Source organism: Gymnodraco acuticeps, unplaced genomic scaffold (assembly GCF_902827175.1).
Source record: "Gymnodraco acuticeps unplaced genomic scaffold, fGymAcu1.1, whole genome shotgun sequence".
Lineage (NCBI taxonomy): Eukaryota > Metazoa > Chordata > Actinopteri > Perciformes > Bathydraconidae > Gymnodraco > Gymnodraco acuticeps.
Window position 1 is genome coordinate 1,933,249 of NW_022990459.1, and position 23,805 is coordinate 1,957,053.

Consider the following 23,805-nt stretch of genomic DNA (forward strand, 5'->3'; position numbering starts at 1 on the left):
CAATATTTGTCAGAAAAATCGTAATTAGATTTTTCCCCAAAATCGTGCAGCCCTACTCCTGGTGCTGTAGCGATTTCATGAAGTGAATGAGAGTCCGAGTTCGAAATATATCTAAAATAATGTATGGACTGCCATTTCCCAACATAAACATAACAGTCTGCAATGAAACGGCTGTCTCCTGTGTGCTAACCATATTGATGAAAAATAGTATAATAGGGGGCCTTTAAAGATTAGCTGTTGACAGACAGAGAGATACACATGATCAAACAAACTTTCCCCAGGATCACAGCTTATAAAGTATAACCAAAGAACATGCTCCCATTCAAAAATACAAAGGGGCATGTCTCAGTTTCTACTGCATGTGTTTGCGCCAACCTGAACAAGTTGAGGATGCAGGTCCCCTCTGCCCCACTAAGGACAGGCTGGTCCTCAGACAGCAGGTCCGCCTTGTTCTGAGACGGGGGAGCCAGGGCCTCTTCATCCAGCAGAGCCAGCAGCACCTTCACAGTGTCCCGACCTCCGTACGCAGTGCAGTGATTGACTGTGTGCGCCTTTGGCTGAAGAGGAAGAACAACACAACCACAATCAGTACACTGTTGGAGAAGATTAAGTGGGTTTTATACAATTGTATGGATTCCAAAAAGAGCAGAGGTTATGCATTACCCTGGCAGGGCTTATCCCAGTCCCGCTTCCTTTAGCAATCTGTTTCTGGATCTGATATAGCTGGCAAATCCTCTCCTTCAGCTCCTTTGTTGTCTCCTCAGACACAGCATACACTGCATCTCCACTGCTGCGTCCCTTCACCAGCACCGCCCTGATGGCAGCCACCAGCCGGGCTCCACACACACTGAGAATAAAAACAATGAGAGTCAAAATATACAGGGAGTATTGTTTGGCAGGTCGAGACAAAAACCTACCTTTGTTTTGAAAAGAAATAGATTCCTCTGCAGTACACACATACAGGTTTTCATCTGGATGGAATGAATAGTGTTCAAGAGTTCAGCCAATATTTGCCAACATGAATAACTCTCTCCTAAAACTGAAAACATAGAAGAGCCAGGCCTTCCTCTGAATGCCTTAAAAAGATATACTGTAGCTTCACTTCCAATTAATCAGACACCGACTTAAAGATTTCAGAGTAATTGTTTCAGTGGTAACATCCAGTAATCCTTTTTTTTCTCTGTGACTCTGCTTTGCCAATGTTAACAGTTACTGTATGAGGCAGAAAATGTGCTTCAAATCCCTGTTAAAGTCACACTGGGCACAGTCACTGCGCTCTGCGATGGACTGTCTAGCAGACATACTCCAGGATTTTCCTCTTTATAGTTTTCAGAGATTTTCGCCCATGCTCGCACTGTGGGTGCTTCAAAAAGCATAGACACATATCACTTCTTAACTTTTCTAACAGGCACGTGCTTTAAAGCATGCCTGAAGATCTACCACTTATTAAAATGTGTATTTTTTCAGAAATTCTGGAAAGAGGTTCCCAAGGAATCAATGACAGTGAACATCTCACCTGCATAGAGCATTCTAGGCATAGATAATCCCAAAAATATTCCTGAAAATCTATCTAATATCATCTAAACTGCATTTAGGTGTTTTCTTTCTCCAAATCCTGCATTACGTACATTTCTGTTTAGTATTCTCATTATCTGTTTCACCTGTCAAATCTGCTCTGTAATCCTGTCGATGTTTAATCCAATAAAATAAAAATAATGCAGGGGGAGAGAAAAAAGGAAAAATATGCTAGAAGAGTTTGTAGTAAGGTGTAGAGGCGGTGGTCCCACCCTGACCCAGCTCTGATGTGAGTGAGCGGGGCTCAGTAACAGAATCATTTGGGAAAACAGATGTTCGGTGAACAAGGGGCCCTGAACTCTCCATAGAAGGTGTTTGGATGAGGAAATACAGTACTCCACTGAGAGCGTTAAGGCACTGCCTGTTGAAAGACACATGTTGGCCGAGTTCATCCGTGCCTCATCAGCCTGCATGAACTGAAAACCCTCAGAAGAGCAGCGTGAGTCGAATCCACTGCTACATAAACATCACAATGTGTTGAAGATAACGTGGCTACTGGGCCTCCTACAAAGGGAGCCTTTAACAGATTCACCTCGATTCAAGCCTCACATGACTAAACGACAGAATCACTCCTGATAACCGCTTTTGTTGTGGCGCCAAATGCTTTGACATCGAAATATAATCTGCAATGGTGTGGAGAGTGATCTGTGGAGCTCCTTCTGAAATGAATTATCATCAAACCTTGAGCTCTAAACGGGGAACAAGTTATTTAACAGAGACCGGCTTTGATGTGGAAAAGATGAACATGCTTTAGCAATCCAAAGGGTTATCATGAGAGATGGGAGTCATTATAGGGATTTGAATGAAATAATAAAGAGCTGAACAGATTGATATAATGATCACAGCTGTGATTCTCGTGCAAAAGTGTCATCCAGACTGTAAACATTCCTACTAGTAGCAGCAGCAGCAGGGGCCCCCCACACACAACAGAATTGAATTCTATTCAAAATAATTGTATTGACACACCTGCTAGGAAATATAATTTAACCTGTACTTGAATGGCAGGAAGAAGTAAGCATTTCAAAGAACATTCCTCTTAAGCTGCTGCCAGAAAACAAGCTCAACTTTTCTTGGAATCTCAGTATTCCCCTAATCAGGTCAGGCTGATTTCTCTGGAAATGGAATATGTGTATATTAGATTATTAGAATCCAATAAAGTAACGACAGCATTTTGTAACAATGCATTATTTGAGTGTGGTATGTGGATTGTTTTAGCAGGTGTAAGATCAGCCAATACAAATAAGAGATTTATTGTACTGGCTAAGTGACCCTGATAGAACAATGTGGCAACTTAGGCGAACTGCTAAGAATTCACAAACACAGACTGTAGTTCAGTTAGACTCAATCCCACATAGACTGTTCTGCTGCTCGAAATACTTCCAAGAGCAACAGATGTACATTAATCGGCAGCTGAAAATAGTCAGTTTGAGTAGATTTTAATAAAAAGTGACCAAGAAATCCTGAAAAAAAACCCTGTTGTACTCATGATCGGGGACCACTCTCAGAGATTGCAGGAACGTATTGTCGGGCCAAGCAATAGCCACATAACCACTTGCAAAACAGCCAAATTATGTTTTGACACGTTTTTGGACGTGATGAACAAACATTATTTACGTATTATTATAAAGAGCTTTGAACGTGCTGGTAGGTGGAATCGTTAATGCCCTTGGACAGAGCCAGGCTTTTAAAAAAATATTTGATTTAATTGAAAGATTGAAAACCACAATATAGTCATTTGTTTGAAATTCTGAGTAACACACACACACACACACACACACACACACACACACACACACACACACACACACACACACACACACACACACACACACACACACACACACACACACACACACACACACACACACACACACACACACACACACACACACACACACACACACACACACACACACACACACACACACACACACACACACACACACACACACACACACACACACACACACACACACACACACACACACACACACACACACACACACTAGTATTTAATACTAGTATTTGTTCAGGCTGCTACATACAATTAGCCTCTGTTGCTACCTGCTGGTGGTGATCAAATATTAAAATCAGTTAAAATTGACAACCGGTCCGTGATTTTTTTGTTAATGTATCTGCCGGTCCTTGGCACAATAAAGGTTGGGAAACCCTGCTTTAAAACACTGTAGAAGCACAGAGATAAATTCAATGGAGAACTTCTCTGCCTTCCAACATTAACAGCCAATTTCTGTCACAAGGCGAGAGTCATTTATTTGAAGGCATCAGCAAGACAGGGAGCTACTGGAAGTGGATTAGGCGTATTGTGTACCTTGGGTCGGGTATCTCCCCGAGTAATTCTTCCAGGTTGTCTAGAAACTGAACAAAGTCAGACAGGCCTTTGACATGTTTCCTCAGTGGGTCAGACTCAGCTGGAGCGTAGCCTCTGCCTCCGAGCTGGATGATCCTCACAAAAGATGTCACAGCCTACAAAAAACGTGAAAAATACCCAAATGAGAGAGAGAATTACTCCAATTTAAGCGTCATGACTTTGGTTTCAAGTGATGTAAAGTGTGAATACATCATCGCTTAACATGCCGAGTGTGGGTGTTTCTTACCAAGAAGAGAGAGGTGCTGTTGTTTTGTGCAGCATGCTTTACGTCGGTAAATGCCTGACGTTCAAGAGCACGACTGGGCACATCCAGGGTTAGCGCCAAGGCCATGTCATTCTTCACGTTCACAAGCAAACTCAGATAGGAGCAGAACACCCTTCTCACTGCAATTTTCACCTATTGAAAATGAAGATAGAAAGCATCATTAACATTTTTTGTTAGAAAACTCAACAATTTAGGGAAATATATCTTTACATTTGGCCATTCTGCCATAAGATAGCGCCAGGCTAGCTGTTTAGCCTGTTTCCAGTTATGGGAAACAGGCTAAACTAAAGCATATCCAATATTTATGGAAGACAAGTCCAGTTTGTGTTTATAAACTACCTACAATGGACAGTGGCTTTACTGCCTGAGTAAAAGCACTAAACACAGCAGCTGACAGCCCATATTAACCCTCTGGAGTCCCCGGCGCGTCCAGGTGCGCATAATTTTACGTAATTAATCATATATTTTCGATTATAAGGAGTAGAAATATGATTCAGATATCCGCGGAATCGCTGGAAGAGTAGCTTTCCAGCGGTATCTCCTGTGAGACTGTAACCAGGGCACAGCAGCCAATATGGCCGCTCAAAGCAGCTTGACTTTACACTGTGTGGGATTGGTGGATTCGTGTGTCCGTCAAGGAAATCTCGGCCGGCAGCCATCATGGTCTAAAATGACCAATGGACATCGAGAAATCACTAAGGACCTACCCACCAAGTAAACAAAACATAAACCACGTGTCTCCCATCAGTTTACGTCTGTGAGGGAGAGAGAGAGAGACAGAGAAAATGGCTAAAAAAAACTTTACAGTAGCCAACTTCGCTAGAGATTTTTTTCGCTAGCAGCAATGAAGATAGAGCCTCAGAACCTGAAGTCTTCGACTCTTCTGAAGAAGAAGAATACAAAGACAACAACAAGGATCCATTTGGACATGAGTAAGTGTAAATATTACAGTAATAGTGTACTGGCAATGTGTGGGGAATACCACGAAAATGAACAATAGGTTTATTGATATATATTTTGTATCGATAACCATGAACTTTTTATTGGACAAAATAGACTCTCCATTAGCAAACGTTTACTCTGTGTTAACGTTATTTTGGTGTGTAAAAGTGAGATTACATGTGTAGATGATTAAATTAATCATTTATTCGTCCCACAACGGAGACATTTACAGTGACATGTTTTTGCCATCGATTATTTTATCATACTGTTCTGTACAGATGAGACTTTGTCATAGATTTATTTATATGTGTGCCTGTTATTATTTTACCGTCCTGTACAGATGAGACTTTGTAATCAGATGTAGCCTATGTATATGTGTTTCTGTGATTTTATACTGAATGTAAAGTAACTGGAAATACCTGTGTGTGTGTGTGTGTGTGTGTGTAAGATCGAGAGAGACTCCTTCTCCAACCTCCCAAACTTTCTTTTTATGTGTGCATTGTTATTTGTGCTTGAGCAACATTTTACTTGAACTTTATTTCAATGAAATTAGTTGTAATTATTGTCCTACATTTCAATTTGTTTTACAGAGATGTTTCACAGCTGTCTGGGCCTAGTGGCCCACAGGCAGCGTTTATCCAGCAGCCAGAACATCCATCTGTGCCGGCCCCCAGGTCAAGATCTACCGTGGCTCAAGGGCCTTCACCAGAGCCATCACCACCAAGGACCAGCAGACCATCATCACTACAGCTGCCTCCACCTCCATCTGCGGCTGCCACCAGGTCAAGATACACCTCAGCACAAAGGCTCCACCACAGCCATCACCTTCAACCCAGCCAGCAAGGAGGACTCGTGGAGGTCTCGTATAGCACTTGTACACCCCACCTACACAGCAGCCCATGCACCATCACCCCCATCTTCACAGCAGCCAGACCCACTGTCTTGGAAGACAGACAAAGACCTTGACACTGTCTTGACATTTATAATGAATAGTTGGTTGAAAGTTCTGATGTTCAATATTGTAAATAGTGAGATTTTCCAGTTTCTTATATTTATATAAATAGTTGGTTGAAAAAAACATATTTATAATAAATTGTTGGTTGAAAAAAAGGTTGAATGCTCAATTTGTATTTGTACACATCACATGAACCTTGGTATGTAATATGAAGTCATTATTCAGTCCTGGTGTATCTCAGTCCCTGCTGTGGTGAAAGTAGAGTGATAAACACCTATTTTACTCATTCATTTTAGACATGAATAACACATTTATATACAGTGTAATTCAAATATTTCACTGCTTTTGTGATCCTAAGACTTTGGTAACCAAATCTAAAACACCAAAACAATTCGATCACATGGGTAAATTTGTGTTTTCACAAAAGTTTTGAAGATTTTCCGAAAATCGGATGTCAAATTGTAAGCTTTTGAGCTACTTATCTCATCAAACAGTGCTCTAAGGTGAGTAACATTTTGATATGTAACACATGGGTGCCATGTTAGAAGAAATACATTTAAAAGGTGATTTAAGAAAACATCTAAAAATCGAGAAAATACCCTTAGACTCACTTGAGTTAGTGTGCAGGAGCAAGCCTCCTCTAAAGACTCATAAATACAGAAGTGACAGAAGAAGTGGAGCAAAGACACTCAGTTACAGAAGCTCTTGTCCAACCTGACATTGTGTTGTTTTAAACATCTGCCTGGTAATTGAATTCACATTGCACTGTTAAATCAAAGTGATATGATATAGAGTCCCTGTCAATAAGAGCATGCTAGCTTCCAGGCAGAAATTAAGTAGGCCTACGCTGAATACTTGGAAAGTACATTTGGAAAGTCAATGCATGGATTTTTGGCAGGTGGAGAAAAAGCATTTTATTTCACTGAGAAAACGTTGTACGAGTGGAAAGAGGTGTTTTTCGTATGGTGGTTTATGGAATAAGTTGCACCTTTTATAAGTGTGTGAAAGTAGGACTGGGCCTACCTGTGAGCAGCAGGGTCTGATTTTACTAGACGGTGTTGACGGCACTGCAGAGTCTGGAATCTCCAAGACCTCCTCGTTGTTCGATAAGAACTCAAACAGCTGAATCTTTACAAAAGAACAAAAAAAGTATTTAAAAAGATAAATTGATCTCTTACTCGGCAGCTAATGTCATCATCCAAAGTTAACATCAGTTTGATTTCTGCTCACCGGGCTCACAGGCTCCTCTGGGTCCGAGTCATCTAATCTCAGCTGTTTGTACATGGAGAGGATATCAATCAGGTCCACCGTGTTGGAGCGCTTCAGGAAGGATTCATATGCTTCCAGGATGAGATCATAGTTCTCCATGCGTGCAGAGTTGGGGGGTGGCAGGTGAAGTTTGTCTAACAGTAAGTGTTTCCAGGCCATCAGGACATCACTCAGAGCCACTTTGAACTCTCGGCCGTGCTGTCACAGGAAGAGAGAAAACAGTGAAAGCAGCAGCCATAATTACTGACGGCCTGGATCCAATCAGTTCAAAAGCACAAGGGCCGTCCCCAGCCGTCCAAAAATGGGTCATGAGCGGAAACCTGTGGTAATGTCATCGGTTATAGACGTGATGACAGTCCGCCTGATGGTTCAATTGAATCATGCCATGATGATGATGATAATGTGAGCTGGGCTCCAGATAACTTACAGCAAGAATACAGACTGTGTTTTATTCCTCTTATATTTAAAATGTTATTTCATTTTATGGTTCACATCCCTGCATGTGGTGTAAGCCTCACCTCAAAACAAAGAGATCCTTCACATTGCTTAATGCTAAATAAGTCCATATAAGATTATCCCACACTGCAAGAAGAGACCAGTTTATACTGTGTATAGTTACATTACATGTTCATGCACTTGCACCATTATATATAATGTGCTCTAGTGCTGTTGGATAATGCTGACCTTTATTTCCTGTCTTTCCCTACATTATCATATTTGCATTTAAGACCATTTTAATGTGTGTGAGTCAATTGTTTGTCTACATGTGTGTACTTTCTGGCCACACATTTCTCATTAAGGGTTGAATAAGGCATTTAAGCAACAATTCAATTAGAGAGATTCTGATTCTATTACCTGCTTGTTAACTTCTGCCATTGCCAGCTGGAGTATCATGAGCATGCCATCAGCTCCATGAATGGTGGTCCTCTCAGAGTGTAAAACCCTTTGGCCCTCTCTCCTGAACACTTTAACCATCACCTTCAGACGCTCTCCAAGGGCCTCCATTTTCTCCTTAAACAACAGGAAAATACTCATCAAAACGTACCTAAAAAACGATGCAACAAATATTCTTTCACACACACATTCGGGTATTGGGCCGAGCGCGACACCGTACTTCCGGTCTGCGCCGTTTTACGCGAGGTGCAAGCAGCCGTACACCGTCTAGGTGTTGCTAAGCTTCCTGTACTGAATATCATAGTCTATTGCCTTAATCAATATCTAGTCAACTCTAAAATACCACATATATGCAATGGCATGATAATATTATTGTGACAAGTGGGGTATTCACCTGGTGTTTCCAGAAATTAGACGTAGATGCAGCCAAAATCGACGAAGGCCACTGTCGTTTTTCCATACATCTGCAGGCAGTCTGTAACAACCCACACAGCTCTAGTTTACGCTGGTAACGACCTAAAGCACACCCCTCAAGTCCAGAGATGTAATCCGAAGACATGCAGCGATTTCTTCGGTCGTTAATTCAGAAAAAAAACCTACTGCGCTCTGCCTGGCTAGTTAGCTAGCTGTTTATATTTGAATTGCCAATTAATATGACTCTCCTATATGTTTGAATCAACCAGGTTTTACTACATAAAAGCCGACTATGACTCAAAACAAAGTATTTTCTTTTTAATTCAAAGGTAAACCTGCAGATTCGTTGGCCTCGGTGGCATAATGTTATCGATTCAATCGATGTATTCCAAAATGAAAATCACAATATGTAACAACAGTATCATATGTGTATGGCTTTAAAACATGAAATACAATGTTAATTTAATGGTGCGAACCTCTGATATTGTAGATTTCCCCGAGAACACACGTCCGCAACAAGAAGCAGTGTTTTGAATTTTTAAACTGCCGATGATGTTTTAGCCGCTTGACCAATCAGCTTTAAGTAAGCAACAAAAGGTGAGGTCGACCAGATAAAGTGTTTTTCTACTGCGTTGTTTCTTAATAAATATGTGGAAGATTATAAATAAAGAATCATTAAATGCAAAACATGTACTTTATAGCTCACCTACGCAAATGTATTGCAACACAATTTAGAGATTTTCCTTTAAGCTTTGCAAAATCCCCCTTCACATTTCTATTCATTGGAACATTCCATGTCGTACCCGGAAACAGCTTGAAAACATGTCAAACGCGCGCACCGTTTGATTTGAAGAAATTATTGAAAATAAAGTGGTAAGGTTTATCAGTCTTTTAATGTATTCTGAACTGGAATATGCTTTCTTAACCTAGACGTAACTAGTAAGCTGTTAGTCGGAGTGTTACATTAAAAAGTGGGTAATATAAGCCTGTTTATTGCTAATTGCTAGCTAGCTGTTCACTTGAAACATCAGTTATCTGTCACGTTTTTAGCTCTTTAGCCGGTGTCGCAGTACCGTTATGTGTAGCGTTAGTACAAAGTACACTGAAGCTACACCTTTTATGTAGCTCACATAAGATAACGTTAAAATAAAGCTAGCTTTCCTTACACCAAATTACCTTTTTTTACTTATAGCAACCTGCCAGCCTCATTGTGGACGTAACTGGTTTGTTCTGGTAATATCTACATCTGAGTTAAACACGTCTAATTAGGCACTGCTTTGTGGGTTTGAATTTGTTTTGCAGAATGTAATGGTGGCCGATATACCTTAGTAACCCACCCGCTAGCTTATGGATGCCTCGAGTAAACGTAAATATTATAATTAGGTCTGGTCTGATGTTCTTTCCAAGCAACTGACAACAATCATTGCATTCGTATTTTATGAGGGTACTGCTCCTCAGACATTTAGGAACTATTTAATGTTTGACAGCTGTAAGTAATAACATTTTTGAATGACCTAAATAATAAAGGCACTATATCACATTAAAGCAAATATCAGTGACCTAATTCTGGCACAGATATTAAAGGAATGACTACCTTGATAACATGGCGTGGCAAAGTTTATGACAGTTTTCAAAGCTATATTATTCCCTGATATATCTAGTAGTAGTCATTTCAGTCTACATTAGCTCAGAATAATTCATATTTTGTTTATTAATAAGAATCAGAATTCCTTTATTCGTCCTGCAAAGGGGAAATGTACATTGTTACAGCAAAGTTTAGATACATGTGAAGAAAATAGAACACTATTATATGAAAAGGCATGCACATAGTATTTAAAATAGAAAATAATTACAATTCACAGAAGTCCACATTCAAGTAGATTGTAACTAAGTAGTGACATTATTTATTAAATACAAATAAGTGTTGAACTGTAGAGTGCTGTATATGACAAGTGTGTATATTACATTAGTACAATTATTACTGCACATAGTTATGTAAAGATTCCTGTTACAGTAATGGGAGGAATGACTAGAAGTAGCACTAGTTATACATTTAAAAAAATAATATTAGCAGAACATTGGTGACTCATTTAACAGATTTTGCTTTTTTTGCAGTGTTGAATATAATTAGTTTGCTGATCATTAGACAAACGATTCTCTGTTTTCTTTGTTCTGATTTTTTTACAGTTGAAGCCAGTTTGCAGGATGCAGGAGGATTCTAGCCGAACTCCCAGTTACACTGTGACATGCGAGGACTATGTTCATGTGGTTGAATTCAGTCCTTTCAGCTCTGGTACCCCTGCCTCTCTCCTGGCTTACGGTGGGAACCAATATGTGGTTGTGGGCACCTGTCTATTCCAGGTTAGAGACACAGCCGCAATCATCCTGGTTTACCAAAAGTAATGCACAGTATATTATATTCTGAATACACACTTGTTCCCACAGGAGGAGGATATGGATATTGAGGGGATTGAATTCAATGTTCTTCGAGCTTTCCATCATGAATTACGTGTCGATGCTCTCGCCTGGAGCCCAGAGTCCCGGCTAGACAGAATACCCACTATCAGGTATGGCTTCTTTGTTTCCAGCACCTGTTGGTGTGTGGATAAGATGTCCCTAACAAGTTACATGGTGCAGGACAATGGTTAAAGATTTTGGAGCTGTGTAAATTGTTGCAGCATCAAAATTGCAACGCATGAACATTATAATGATGCATTGAAGAAAATGCAAACATTTAAAAACATGTCACTGCTTGACAGAAAATTATACTTATACTGGCAACTGAGCTCATGACTAATCTTGAATACAGTCTTGTCCATGCTAAATGAATCTGCTACTCCATAGTGGCTAGACTCATTTAGTGCACAACAAGGAAAGCAAGTTGACAGATTTCCAGCTTCACAGCTGTTCCCAACAAAGCTTAACACACCTCCTTTTCAATCCTTTTTTTTTGTTGCATTTAGCATTACCATAAAACAGTTATTGAACCTTGATGCGGCATATTTGACTCTCAGATTGTTTTCCATACACATGCATCAGTGAGGGGTTTCATTTCTTGCTCACACTTTACATGTTGACAGATAGAACTAGAGATTAAACCACCAACCCTACTTATGATGGACTTGCCCCTCTACCGGCTAAATTGTTCATTTATTATGTTAAGTGGTGCTGACAAATTGTCATTATTCAGGTAAAGTTAAATAAAACCGTATTAGCACAACTGGCTTTTAACATAAGACTGTGTTCATGGTGGGACATCAGCAGCTCTAGAGCCTCTTGTAATGTCATCATAACCTTTATTAGGACTAGGAAGTGAAAAGCCATATTTCACTCCCACATCAGAAAGCTGAGATCTATGTCTTTAACACAACAGAGTAATTATTCACGAACACTCGTCCATTGACCAGAACAAGAGGCAGTTGTGGAGAAAGCACAGCAGCCGTTGTGTGAAAGTAGCCATCACCGCCTCTCACTGTCACGCTGCAGCTGCCAGGATGTGAGCCAAGTTATTTCAGGTGGCCGGTTGGACAGGAGGGAAGTAGCCTAACTGTAGATTGTTAGAAAGCAAGAGTTTCCTCCTAATTTGAGCAGTGGATGGGAATGTTCCACGATCCCCCCGGAGGTGTTTAGGCTTTCTGTAATTGAAAAGGAAAGGCAGCGATAATTCCTGGCCTTCTGTGGTTTACTCCACACGGCCCTCCAGCCAGCACTGTGACGTGCGCACATGTTATTGCGCTGATGACTGCCGCTCAGGTTCCATCCCGCCTTTCGATCTGCACGTAGCTGTGCCTTCCAGGAAAAGTACAACGTTCTCACGGCTGGCCTCAAGCAGGGGCCCAAAGAGTGAGAGAGATGAGGGGAGGGGGCTTTAGCTGCCAACATCCACCACAGCAGCTTAAAATGGGAATATGTGAAGAATAATGAATCCTACAAAGACCAGACACACACCACATATTAATTATCTTCCTCCAACTATTTATTGTACGCAGCACAAAACCTCATGTAATTTCAGCATTTATTCTGCAATCTACAGGCGTGCATTGTCACATCTGACAAATAAAGCCCACCATTGTGCACTAAATATACCAATTTAATGCTTGTTAGAGAATACAAAACCTGCTGTGGCATGGCCGATCGCATAGACAAACAGTCTGCCCCATCTGACAAGCTACAGCCTTATTTAATGACATGTTGGACTCTGCCATTGCACACATGTTGTGTCTGCACAGCAACTGACCTATCACAATTCTCCTTAGAGCAGATTTTCTCACCATACCAGTTTTTATGTCAGAAAAGGAACGTCTATGATATCTTAAAGTGAAGTAGCATCAGTTGAGTCAAACCCAATCTTATGTGTGTGCTTTTACTCACAGAAATAGACCAACTGTTTCTCCTGTTTCTATTCTTTATGCTAAGCTAACTGTAGCTTCAGATACAAGGGTGGCAGCAATAGTCTCATCTTTCTCTTGGCAAAAGATAAGAATATATTTATTCTTCTCACAACTGAAGAAGTTCCCCAAAGAGTTGGTATTTACTTAATGTTGCCAGGTCTCTTTGTTGACGTGTGCTTTGTGGTGACATCACCTCGGAAAGAATACACTCTCATCTTTGTCTTCTGTTAAAACAATAACACTGCTCAACAAAAGCAAAGCTGAACTTGTTCTGGTATTTAATTTTACGAGCATGTTGGAGATCAATAAAGAAAATTGCTTTGACATTTAAGTAAAAAAAAAAAAAGAAAAGCCAAAAACAGCCAGAATTTGTTCCATGCTTTTCTCCAAAGTACAACACTAATTTGTTGGGTTAGAAGGCCTATCCTAATATAATCTAATCTACTGTAGCAGTAATGCCCCGAAGCACGTTAAGGGTGTTTGTAGTGACATCATGCCAAATCCATCTGTGCCTGCGACTGAAAATGTGTGAACCGCTGTCTGTTTATTCTGGTGATATGTGTGTTTTTCTTGTCATAAGTGAGTTAGTGTAATTGTGTGAATAATTGCAGGCACTGGTGTACACTACGATGATTAGAGGGAAAGTCCTCTGCCTGGCTCCGCACAGGTTTTTCAACTGAGACCCGCGTAAATGCCGTGAGGAATCTTGTTTTTCTCCGTGTTTATCTTAGCTTGCAATTAGAATCTCCCTGGCAGCGTTTCTACTGATCGCTGTCCAAGTTTCTACCACACACACACCGACACTCATCCAGAGGTGTCAGTCTAGGCGGTCGCAGGCATTCATGTAGGGAGAGATGTCATCTGTCATTGTGTCCATACAGTCTGACTCTGTTTGGATGTTATCCTTTTGTTTGTTTTCACATTCTCCCTTTCTCTTTCCTCTTCCTCTCTCTTTGTAGATTTTGCACTGCTGCAGCTGACAGAAAGCTACGCCTGCTGACTTCTGATCTTCAGGATAGGCATGAAGTCAAGGTAGTTCAACATCTGGAGCACATTGGCCAGAACTGCGCTTGTCAGTTGGCATCAAAGTCTCTCTACTTAGCTCTGACATTTTGCACTTAGTGATACAGGAAATGTAGCCGTGCTCATAGAAAGCGTAGCTGTAGCCTGTGTAGTAATCACAACTTTCCTATAAATGCTAATTTATTTAACTGTGTATTGATCATGCCTTTTCTGTTTGGTTTACATTTAGTTTTTCTGTGCTGTTTCCTAGGTAATGGAGGGCCACACCGGCTACATTAACCATTTGGTGTTCGAGCCAACAGAGGGGAAACAAATTGCTTCCGTCAGTGATGACCACACTTGCAGGTCCAAAAATGTTTTATTTCCATATGTGTGTGTGTGGGTGTGTGTGTTCCCAGCTTCTGATTTTCAGCTCTGTTCTCTGTTAATGGTGCAGAAACTCCTGACGGTGTTTCCACAGTGAAACATGATGCTAAGCACAACATGCTACGGTGTGACTTTGCGTAAGCACAGGGCTGCTTTGTAGCTTTTCTAGCTAATTGGTTAAATATGGAAATCCAATTAGCTGCAGAAAAATGTTCCTCTCTAACGGGGGGCCTATAACAGGGCCCCCACATTTTCCTTTTAAATGAATGCTAGAGGAGGGGAAAAAGTGTGTCAGTAACCAGGGTCAGCTCAGGGACACCAACCTCCCCCCCCCCACCATGCAAAGCTGTGCTGCAGTGCTGGGCCCTGCTTTCATATTGCTCATGTACAGTAAGAACAGTCCTGACTTTGTTAAGTAATTTATTTCAAAATCACTCTTATACAGCCCATGTGGCCTTTTCATAAACAATAATAGCATCCACGACCACATGAAGCGGTGACCCTCTGACAGTCACATCAGGCCCTCTGAGTCTCCTCCGCTCTCCTCTTCCCCTTCCTCCGCTGACCGGCCAGAGAAAACAGGAGTGTGCTCCATCTGCTGAAAGATTTAAATTCTGTCATGTTGAGAAAATATGGGACGCCAGAGGAAGACAGGCGGAACAAGGGATAGATCAAGTTAACAGGAGAGGACCTTCCAGTCAGCCCACACAAACTGAGGCTGGATATGAGAGGAGGAAGCTGGTCCTGCAGAAAGGGAGGGGGGGAGTGTTTGCCTGCATGTATATGCTGCTGACCTCTCCATCACTCTGTTAGGTTTGGCAGCCGCGCCTCTACTATAAGTTTGCTTAGCTTTGTCATCACTGTCCCCTGTAGTTGTGGGAACTTGGCTGTAGCCAACATGCAACCTGACGCTGCAGCATCTAGGTGGGGAAGCAGACTTCCACCCCCCCCCTCCCCTCAGCGGAGTTCGGTTCATGTAGTCTCAACATCTCAGAGTATCAGTGCAGATGCAGCTGGAGAGTCTGGGGAAATGTGCCACCTAGGGATCACCAGGGGACACTGCAGGATCCCTGAGGGGATTTGAGGTTGAGTGAGTTTGCAGATGAACTGAGGACACGGCACACGTGCTGCATTATGTATATGGTTTTAAGTACTTTGTTCTGTTCTCAGTGATAATCGCTTCTCTTGATCCCTTATGTTGTGCAATTGAAAGAAATTACAACAGCTTGATATCTCATCCATGCTTCCAATGTATCTTCCATCCCTTCTTGGACTGAAGTACCCCTCATGAACTCAAGTACTCTGTCCTCAGTGGTGGAAAAAATATTCAGAACCTTTCTTTAAGTAAATGTAATAACACCACACTGAAACAATACTCTGAGTTAAAGTCCTTCATTCAAAACCTTACTTCAGTATTAAAGTTGTCAGCCCAACGAAGTAGAGTAAAAAGTCCAATCATTTTCTCTAAGCTAACAAAAGTATATATGAAAGGTAAGGGAAAAACAAATACTAGATGTACTTAGTTACCTGCCCTTCATTAACACTACCCTTGATACACATATGTAAGAACAGATTATTGACTGCATGTTATTAAACATGACTAGTTATAAAAACATAGATATTGTAACAACATTTTTCATACAATGAATATGTCATTAATGGTTGATGTTGGTGTGGTACAAGCTGGATGTTTTAGCCATTATTTAATCATTTCTAGCTATGTCATGCATTTTCCTTAGCTTTTAGCCATCTGTTTAAACTGTAATCATCAAACTGTTAATCATATTAATGTGTTTATCTTCCTCCTTTAAGCACTACTTAGTAGGATTAAGGGAGATGTATTAGTCCAAAGGGAATATAATATGCATCACTATATTTAAGTTATTAATCACCTTGTTTGTTTTTTAGCTTAGACTGAGCCCTTCAAATACGCCTTGTTAGAAATGACTGCTCTCTCCCGTCGCCTAAACTTGATCACTGACCTTGCCAGGTGTGTCGGTGAAAACAAGCCACCCCAATAAATATGTCAAATGATTTATTTCACTCTTTCAACAGTAGAAGTTTGGCATTTTCTTAAACTGAGGATGTTAGACTGTCAAACTCAAATGTCGAGCAGGTCCAGTTTAAAAAGATACTGCTGCAAACATCCACCCTGCGAGGCACTGTGATGGGATTATATTGTTTGCCTCTTCCAGTTCGCTCCCTCCAGAGAGTCACCTCCGATTATTTACTCGGCTCTCTACAATAAATCAGATCCTGCAGCGCTAACGGCATTTCCCGTTTCCTCCACTTATGGGAAACATAGACAAACCGTAACGCTGTTTTCTCACCGAGATAACACAATACAGGACTTCAGATGTCCTTTTCAACTCTGTTGTACATGGACGCGGAGTGTTATTGCTTGATGTAGTGTTATGCAATTACGCAGTGTTTTATCAGAAACGGTCATGCGTGTTTTTCGTGTCTCATGTCTTTCACCTCGTTTGGCGGAGGTTATGTTTTTGTGGGGGGCCGGGGCTCTCCGTTTGAAGGGCAGAGTGGTCAACCACAGTTTGGCCGATGGTGGTGTAGCGTGCTATTGAGCTCTGCTTGGCCTCTGGGTTTGAAAGAATAGGGTTTAGTCCTTGTTTTGCTGGTGTGGTCTGGGGCTTTTTCTCTTTTTTTCCTGCTCAGTCTCACTTATGGAGCCTCTGGCTGAGTCTGCACACGGGCAGAGAAAAGACTCCCAGAGTTCCACGGGGCTCCGTCCTGCTGCAGGGAGAGGAGACAGGAAAAGTTGAGTGTTTACTGAGCTCTTCATCTGAGAAGGGGCATACCCTCCTCTACACCGCACCACTGAGGACATCAATCTCTCTAACAACACATTTGACATTTAGATCATCTTTGGGGGTACATTTTGGGCTTTATTAAATAATGTGTCTTGCATGATCTCATCAGTCAGCGCCTTCCTGAGCTCCTCAAGCGTTTGTTTAATATTCCCAGAAACACTTGCAGCCCCTCCACCCCTGTGGCCTCGTCCTCACCTTTTCTTGTCTCAGGACCCAGTGTTCCCTCCATCCAGCTGATTCATTACATCCCGTAGTCTTTCTCAGCTGCTTTGGCTATCATGGGTCTTATTTAGATCTACTATTATTTAAATTACGACTGGTCATATTCCTCACACAAGCCTTTAATCTTGGTTTGGTTTAGAAGCCCCCTTTATTTGCACAAAGCTTTTCAACTTTTCTGCAGTGATCTTCTTTAACTGACGTCCATCCTGCTGCCCCATGTTCTCACAGAAATTGAATGGCAGCCGGCCGCCCACAGCGAAACATTTTCTGTAATGTAGGTGGAGCGTAACGTCGACTCAAGCAAGGGTTGTGTGTGTGTGTGTGTGTGTGTGTGTGTGTGTGTGTGTGTGTGTGTGTGTGTGTGTGTGTGTGTGTGTGTGTGTGTGTGTGTGTGTGTGTGTGTGTGTGTGTGTGTGTGTGTGTGTGTGTGTGTGTGTGTGTGTGTGTGTGTGTGTGTGTGTGTGTGTGTGTGTGTGTGTGTGTGTGTGTGTGTGTGTGTGTGTGTGTGTGTGTGTGTGTGTGTGTGTGTGTGTGTGTGTGTGTGTGTGTGTGTGTGTGTGTGTGTGTGTGTGTGTGTGTGTGTGTGTGCCCCATGCTATCATAGCTCAATGTAATGTGAAGCTGGCTTTTTTCCTGAAAGAGGATTCCAGCATTGGTCTGTCTTCACAGATCTGAGGGAAAAAGCCCCTTTTCCCTGAAAAACCATGACATACCTGACTGGCATGCAACAAGCAAGCGTCAGATTAATTATGAGAAAACATGGAGTTGGATGAATAAATGCCCACATTGTGTGCAATAAAGCCTCATAGTTGTGTGCCTTGTATTGAAAACTAGCTTGAATGCTGTCGAAGAAATTATAAATTGTCTTTTAAATTTTAAATTTTTAAATTGTAACTTGTTACCTTATATCTGCTGGATCAAGGCTGTATGTGTTACATTCAGGCCGTTTGGACTATGTTATTTTGTTTCAAACTGCACCAAAAATGAAACCTTGGGAAGGGGAACTCTTCTCAGTTATTCTGTGAGCTTCCCAGGGTGGCTGCAACACTGATGCTATTCTTGGAAGTGCTTTAAAACCCCATCTTTGATTAAGAGCTAGTGGATTTTGTTTTAGATTTTTTGCCAAGAGCGGTTCACACTTCAAGTCTGATTAATCCGGGACAATACTAATGAGAGCTGATTAAAACAAATGTAGTTCTCAGGTCTTTGTGAAGCTGGTAACAAACAGTACTTTTAAAGAATGCTCACACTTTCAGTTTGAAGACAATTGTTGTGCTAATATAATGGCAGTACCAGTTCACTCAAAGCATACTAGGTCATACAATTGTGTATGTATTTTAATGCTCATCTTGATCTCTACAGGGTGTGGGACCTGGATGGAAATGAAAGCACGACTCTCAGACTTCGCTCCCCGGGCATCAGTGTGTGCTGGCACCCAGAAGAAGCCTTTAAGGTAAGAGGGCTTTGCTTCAGAAACATGCTCGTATTCTGAGGTCAAACTTTTGAACTGCAGAATTGATTCAGACAGATCAGGTGTGAAGTAAGCCTGAAGTGTGACTTGTGAAAAATGCAATGTAAGGCAAGGCAAGGCAAGTTTATTTATATAGCACTTTTCAACACAAGGCAATTCAAAGTGCTTTACAAAAAATGAAAGAGATTAAGAAAATGGCATTTAAAATCAGTGTAGGTGTCTCAGTGTCTAAAGCTAGGTGACTATTAGAAGAGAGGTCCGGTGATTTGGCCTTCCTAGATACGTTTTGACTAGGCATCCTCATTCAGGCATCATTCATTTTGTGACTGGTCAAACGAGCACAGTTAAGATTCTGACCAAACATAACATGTCAATTACTCTGTGAAATGTCCTCTAATGCAACATTGATTTGTAGATGCTTTCCATAAGGCTCAAAAATAAACTAGCAATCAATGTTTAAAGCACAATGAAATCCAGGAAATGAGATTATATGTTTGATAAGGTTGTTCATTTCACTTCCTTTATCAACATTTAGCATCTCTTGCTTTGTCTGAAGGCAAAAGCCTGCTTTGCATTTACATGACATGTTATTTATTTTTGGCTTTTATCCAAAGTGACTAAAATACCCAAGTTCGGGATTAAGTATCTTGCCCAAGGACGCGACTTCATGTCAACGACAGGGGCTGAGAATCGAACCAGTGGCCCTCTGATTGGTAGAAGCCCATTTTGCCTGCCGCCATTAAAGATAAATCAGAAATCAGGTGTATTGCCAAGTAGGTTAACACATAGGAATTTGTCTTGGTGTTATTGGTGCACACATAACAGGGGGTCCGCGGGGTCTTAAAAAGTATTAAAAGTTGATAAATAAATTTAGCGAAAATGAAGGCTATTAAAAAGTATTAAACGGCATTTTCCAAGGTATTACATTTTGTAGCTTGTTTTCAATAAGTATATAAAGTGTCCAAAGAGGTTGTATTCTACAGTCTGCCTGAATGTAATCATTGCGTAGGTGTGTAGTGTGATTCTGTGTAGTTTATTTATGGCACCCCGTTGGATGTGACGTCATCTGAACAGGACATCGCACGCTCACTGCTTGATAGCGCGCGCAGGTCCGTTTACGCCGGTTGTTAAACAACATCGTTATGGGGAAATGCAAGTCTGCGTCCAAATGGTTGGAAGATAAGGAGGAAGGACAATCCATACTGTATATAGTTAATGTGAGGTAAAGTGTGTCGCTAATGTAACTGGTTAAAACTCAAAGTGGCGATGAGGTCTTAACATGTATGGAAAGGGTCTTAAAAGGTATTACATTTGACTTCAGGATTCCTGCATATACCCTGCATAAACATACATACATAAAAAAGACTATTTTAAGAGAACTATAATATCATTCAAATATAGCAATATTTACATTGAATATGGATGGAATATAGGTATACCTGTACAAATTGAAATATAATGGAATACAAATTTAGATATGTGCAGTTACAATGTGAAAGGGCAAGATTATTAAAACGGTTAACTATAAACTTAGTTATTTGTGTCTTGTATTTAGAAAATCTATGAGAAGTGACACAGGTATATGTTTAATTCAAAATGATAATGCATTATGTTTTCATATTGCACATTATTTCCTGTAAATCAAAATCTTCTAATGACTGTAGTCCAGAAAGAGCTGTAATGGATGCTGGGGATTCACCCACAGCAGAAACATGAACTATAATGATTGTTTAATTGACCCGTCTGTTTTGCTCCAGTTAATGGTGGCAGAGAAGAAGGGAACTATTCGCTTCTATGACCTGGTTACCCAGCAGGCCATTCTGTCCCTGGACTGTGGTCAGTCCCCACTCATGTCCGCAGACTGGTGCCTCACAAACACCATCAAAGTGGGGGCTGTGGCCGGCAACGACTGGCTCATCTGGGACATAACTCGCTCCAGGTAACTAGGGGAATGTGGGAAATATGATGAATTTGTTTAGTTATGGTACACTATAGGATGAGATGTGCTTTAAACCTTGTTTTTATTCTTTGCAGTTACCCCCAGGAAAAACGACCAGCTCACATAGATAAAGCAAGGTTATTCAAGTAAGAAACATGTATTTCTACTCTATTTTTTAACTGTTGTAAGGCTTTCTTTTTGCTTTTTTCATCCATTTTCACCAAGTAACATATTTTTTCAACTGATTTCCCCAGTATTTTATAGGCTCATGCATACTTTCTTGACAATTTATGAGTTTAAAAGAGTTGTTTTGTCACATATGCTTTTTGCTAGTTTCCTGGTGTTTAGCCCATAGGTGTTCTTAGCGGTAACTATTTGTCACTACTGGAAAAAGATTTTAAAAAGTCCCTCCTGGCCTGCTCTGATAAGATAACACATATTCATATGGGTTTGTTTTTATGTACAAACATTTCAAGTAAAATTCCAAACGTTTGATTTAGTTGTGATGTGTGATGACATTTTAAAGACATGTTTTACCTGTCCTTAGGTGGTCTCGAGCCAATCAAAACCTCTTTGCCACCACTGGATGTCCGGGAAAGATCTGTAGTCAGTTATTTATCCACCATCTTGGTCACCCGCAGGTGAGCAATAGGCTTTGTACTGTTATGATCACTTCTTTCTACTGTTCTTCACAGCTCCAATCTCATGTCACAAACTGATCTCGTTTCAGCCGGTTACTATTGGATCTGCCACAGTGGGATCGGGCCTCAGCTGGCACCGCACGCTCCCGCTCTGCGTGATCGGCAGCGACAGGAAACTCTGCTTTTGGATGACTGAAATGTAGACATCTGTACTGCACCTTCCATGTTAGATAACCCAACTATGTCCAACTAAGTGTTTTCTATTCTGTTCAATAAACTAAATATTTTTCCTAGTACTGTATCTACAGAGTTTGTATGGAATTTAATGGATTGGCTGCAAGTTTGAGCTTTGTTCTTTCTCATTTCAGATTCAGGTCAGCTACAGATTAAGAGCTCGTTCCACTTTTCTCTTAAGAGCAAGTTTTATCACCTGTCTGTTGTGTCCTTCCAAAAGAGCTGAAAGGAATGCATCAAGGCGTCGTCGCCAACTCTCCCCTTCACCAGTCAACATGATCGTTGCACTACAGGTGTTCAATATCAATGATACGACTAAATCATATCAATAATATATATTTTGACAAGCTGTTCCACCTACCACAGACATGAAGATCCACATGAAGGTTAAAATGTAAAACTAGGAGGTCTGGCCGTGTTCCAGCTGTTAGATAAGGCCGGGGTTGTAAGTGTAATCATAGGAAGAGCTTTGGGAAGCATTGGGGCCATCTCAGGTCAACCCCAGGCCATGCAGTGTGAGCAGGTCATGAGGATGCAGAGAGAGGAAGAGATGCGCATCACCTTACCTTGGGGTATAATTATCAATGCTCCGCAGACCAAACATGGAAGACAAGGGATCATTTGGCAGAAACTTGCAATTCCTCTTCGGCTACACAAAGGCTCATTGTACTGTCACAGGAATGCAATGTGTGAGAAACCACCATCTCCACTTTCAAGGCAGTCGCATGGCCGCTAAACTGCAGAGGGCATTTATTTAATTAACTTGATCATGAATCATTCTAGGTGACAGCTGATCACTCGTTTCCACAGATGAACTTAATCTTGCAGTGTGCATTCATACTCTGCCGTTTAACAGAGGCGTTTATTGTACTTTATTAATGTACAAGGCAGCTGAAACACTAGGTTGTATTGTACAGCATCGCCTCTGTGCGACAGAACATAGCAGGTGGAGACCGTGGAGACCTCCACTCTTTCAAAACCGGTTCGTCAGCCCTATATATTTCTTGGACGGGACGCGTTCACCGCAGTCCACAAAGCATAACATGCTACTGCTCTCCTGCTCCGCACTTTTGTTTGAACAAGTCCAATGTGGTTCCACTCTCTACGTTTGCTGTGCTTCAGGTGCAAGTGGTGCCCGAGCAGCTGCATGTAACACAGAGATGTGTAAGGATGCCATTTTCATCTGTGCACTGAAGGATTTCGAAAGACTAGGAGCTCCTTCAGAGGACACTTGAACTGCTCACTGAGCCACTTTCCGCCTTCGTTTCCTTCCAGTGACTCAACAACACCATCTGATGGCTGATGAGCAGAATAGCAACAAAATTGAATTCTCATCTCATGATTTCTACAATATTTGATCCATCTTGGAGATCATATAAACTCACCTTTCCTGGAAACGGGTCCTCAGATGTGACTGCCCCGGGCCTCCTGTCACCCTCAATATAACCTGAATGAAGCCTCACAAACAGTTTGGATCTCTTTAGCCGTGTGTGGACTAACAACAAACGAATGAGATCAGATCGCCTTAAAAACTCCTCACCAACTTTCTCCTAATCTCCCTTCTCGGATAATTCTTCAGCGGCCCTGCCAACTCTAAGCCCGGGCTCAACAAAAAGAGAGCAAATCAAAATAATGAGGAGCATAATATGAGGGGAAACAAAGACAGAGATTAGAGCTCTTTGAGGCTGGTGTTTGATTAAATCTCACGGCTGCTTTGTTGTGCAATGCTTTTCCCAGAATTAAAAGACTGTTGGTATCGATGAGCCAAACAGAGATCGCAGTGCTCCGTCACTTTTTAGTCGTATACTGTTAGCTTACTAGAAAGTGAGCAACCTTCAGTATCAATAATGACTTATTAGCATTAAGAACTTCTTACAGTACATGATGGCTTATGAGAAACCCATTTATTTATTTATTGTGGCTAATTTAAGAAGTTATATTGAAGATGGCTCACCAGAGAAAGCAGCTGTCATGCTTGGGAACATTA

General features: G+C 41.3%; 2 protein-coding genes across 8 annotated transcripts in view; one reads left to right on the top strand and one right to left on the bottom strand.

Annotated features, from left to right (window-relative positions):
- parpbp (PARP1 binding protein) overlaps positions 1-9,246 on the bottom strand; it is a 17,344-nt gene extending 8,098 nt beyond the window's left edge. Inside the window, exons 1-8 of one of the 4 annotated variants that reach the window (XM_034225982.1) lie at positions 9,180-9,246; positions 8,251-8,406; positions 7,357-7,593; positions 7,150-7,254; positions 4,191-4,361; positions 3,905-4,059; positions 664-847; positions 376-557 (exon numbers count right to left, since the gene is read on the bottom strand). In XM_034225982.1, coding sequence (XP_034081873.1) covers positions 376-557; positions 664-847; positions 3,905-4,059; positions 4,191-4,361; positions 7,150-7,254; positions 7,357-7,593; positions 8,251-8,400 — 1,184 coding nt within the window. In that variant the 5' untranslated portion in view covers positions 8,401-8,406; positions 9,180-9,246. Of the gene's footprint in view, positions 1-375; positions 558-663; positions 848-3,904; positions 4,060-4,190; positions 4,362-7,149; positions 7,255-7,356; positions 7,594-8,250; positions 8,407-8,683; positions 9,137-9,179 lie in introns of those variants that run through there. The other 3 variants (XM_034225984.1, XM_034225980.1, XM_034225981.1) reach the window with 3 other exon arrangements.
- Positions 9,206-21,885, top strand: nup37 (nucleoporin 37). Of its 4 annotated transcripts, none has more exons than XM_034225987.1 (10): positions 9,206-9,300; positions 10,891-11,064; positions 11,149-11,270; positions 14,054-14,126; positions 14,368-14,462; positions 18,896-18,986; positions 20,762-20,943; positions 21,039-21,089; positions 21,491-21,584; positions 21,674-21,885. In XM_034225987.1, exons 2-10 carry the CDS (start codon positions 10,909-10,911, stop codon positions 21,785-21,787), a joined length of 978 nt encoding a protein of 325 aa, XP_034081878.1. In that variant the 5' UTR covers positions 9,206-9,300; positions 10,891-10,908; the 3' UTR covers positions 21,788-21,885. The 4 variants fall into 4 exon arrangements, with proteins under 4 accessions (XP_034081878.1, XP_034081876.1, XP_034081877.1 ...); XM_034225985.1 differs by lacking the exon at positions 9,206-9,300 and adding an exon at positions 9,495-9,576; XM_034225986.1 differs by lacking the exon at positions 9,206-9,300 and adding an exon at positions 9,544-9,674.
- Positions 21,886-23,805: the final 1,920 nt, after the last annotated feature.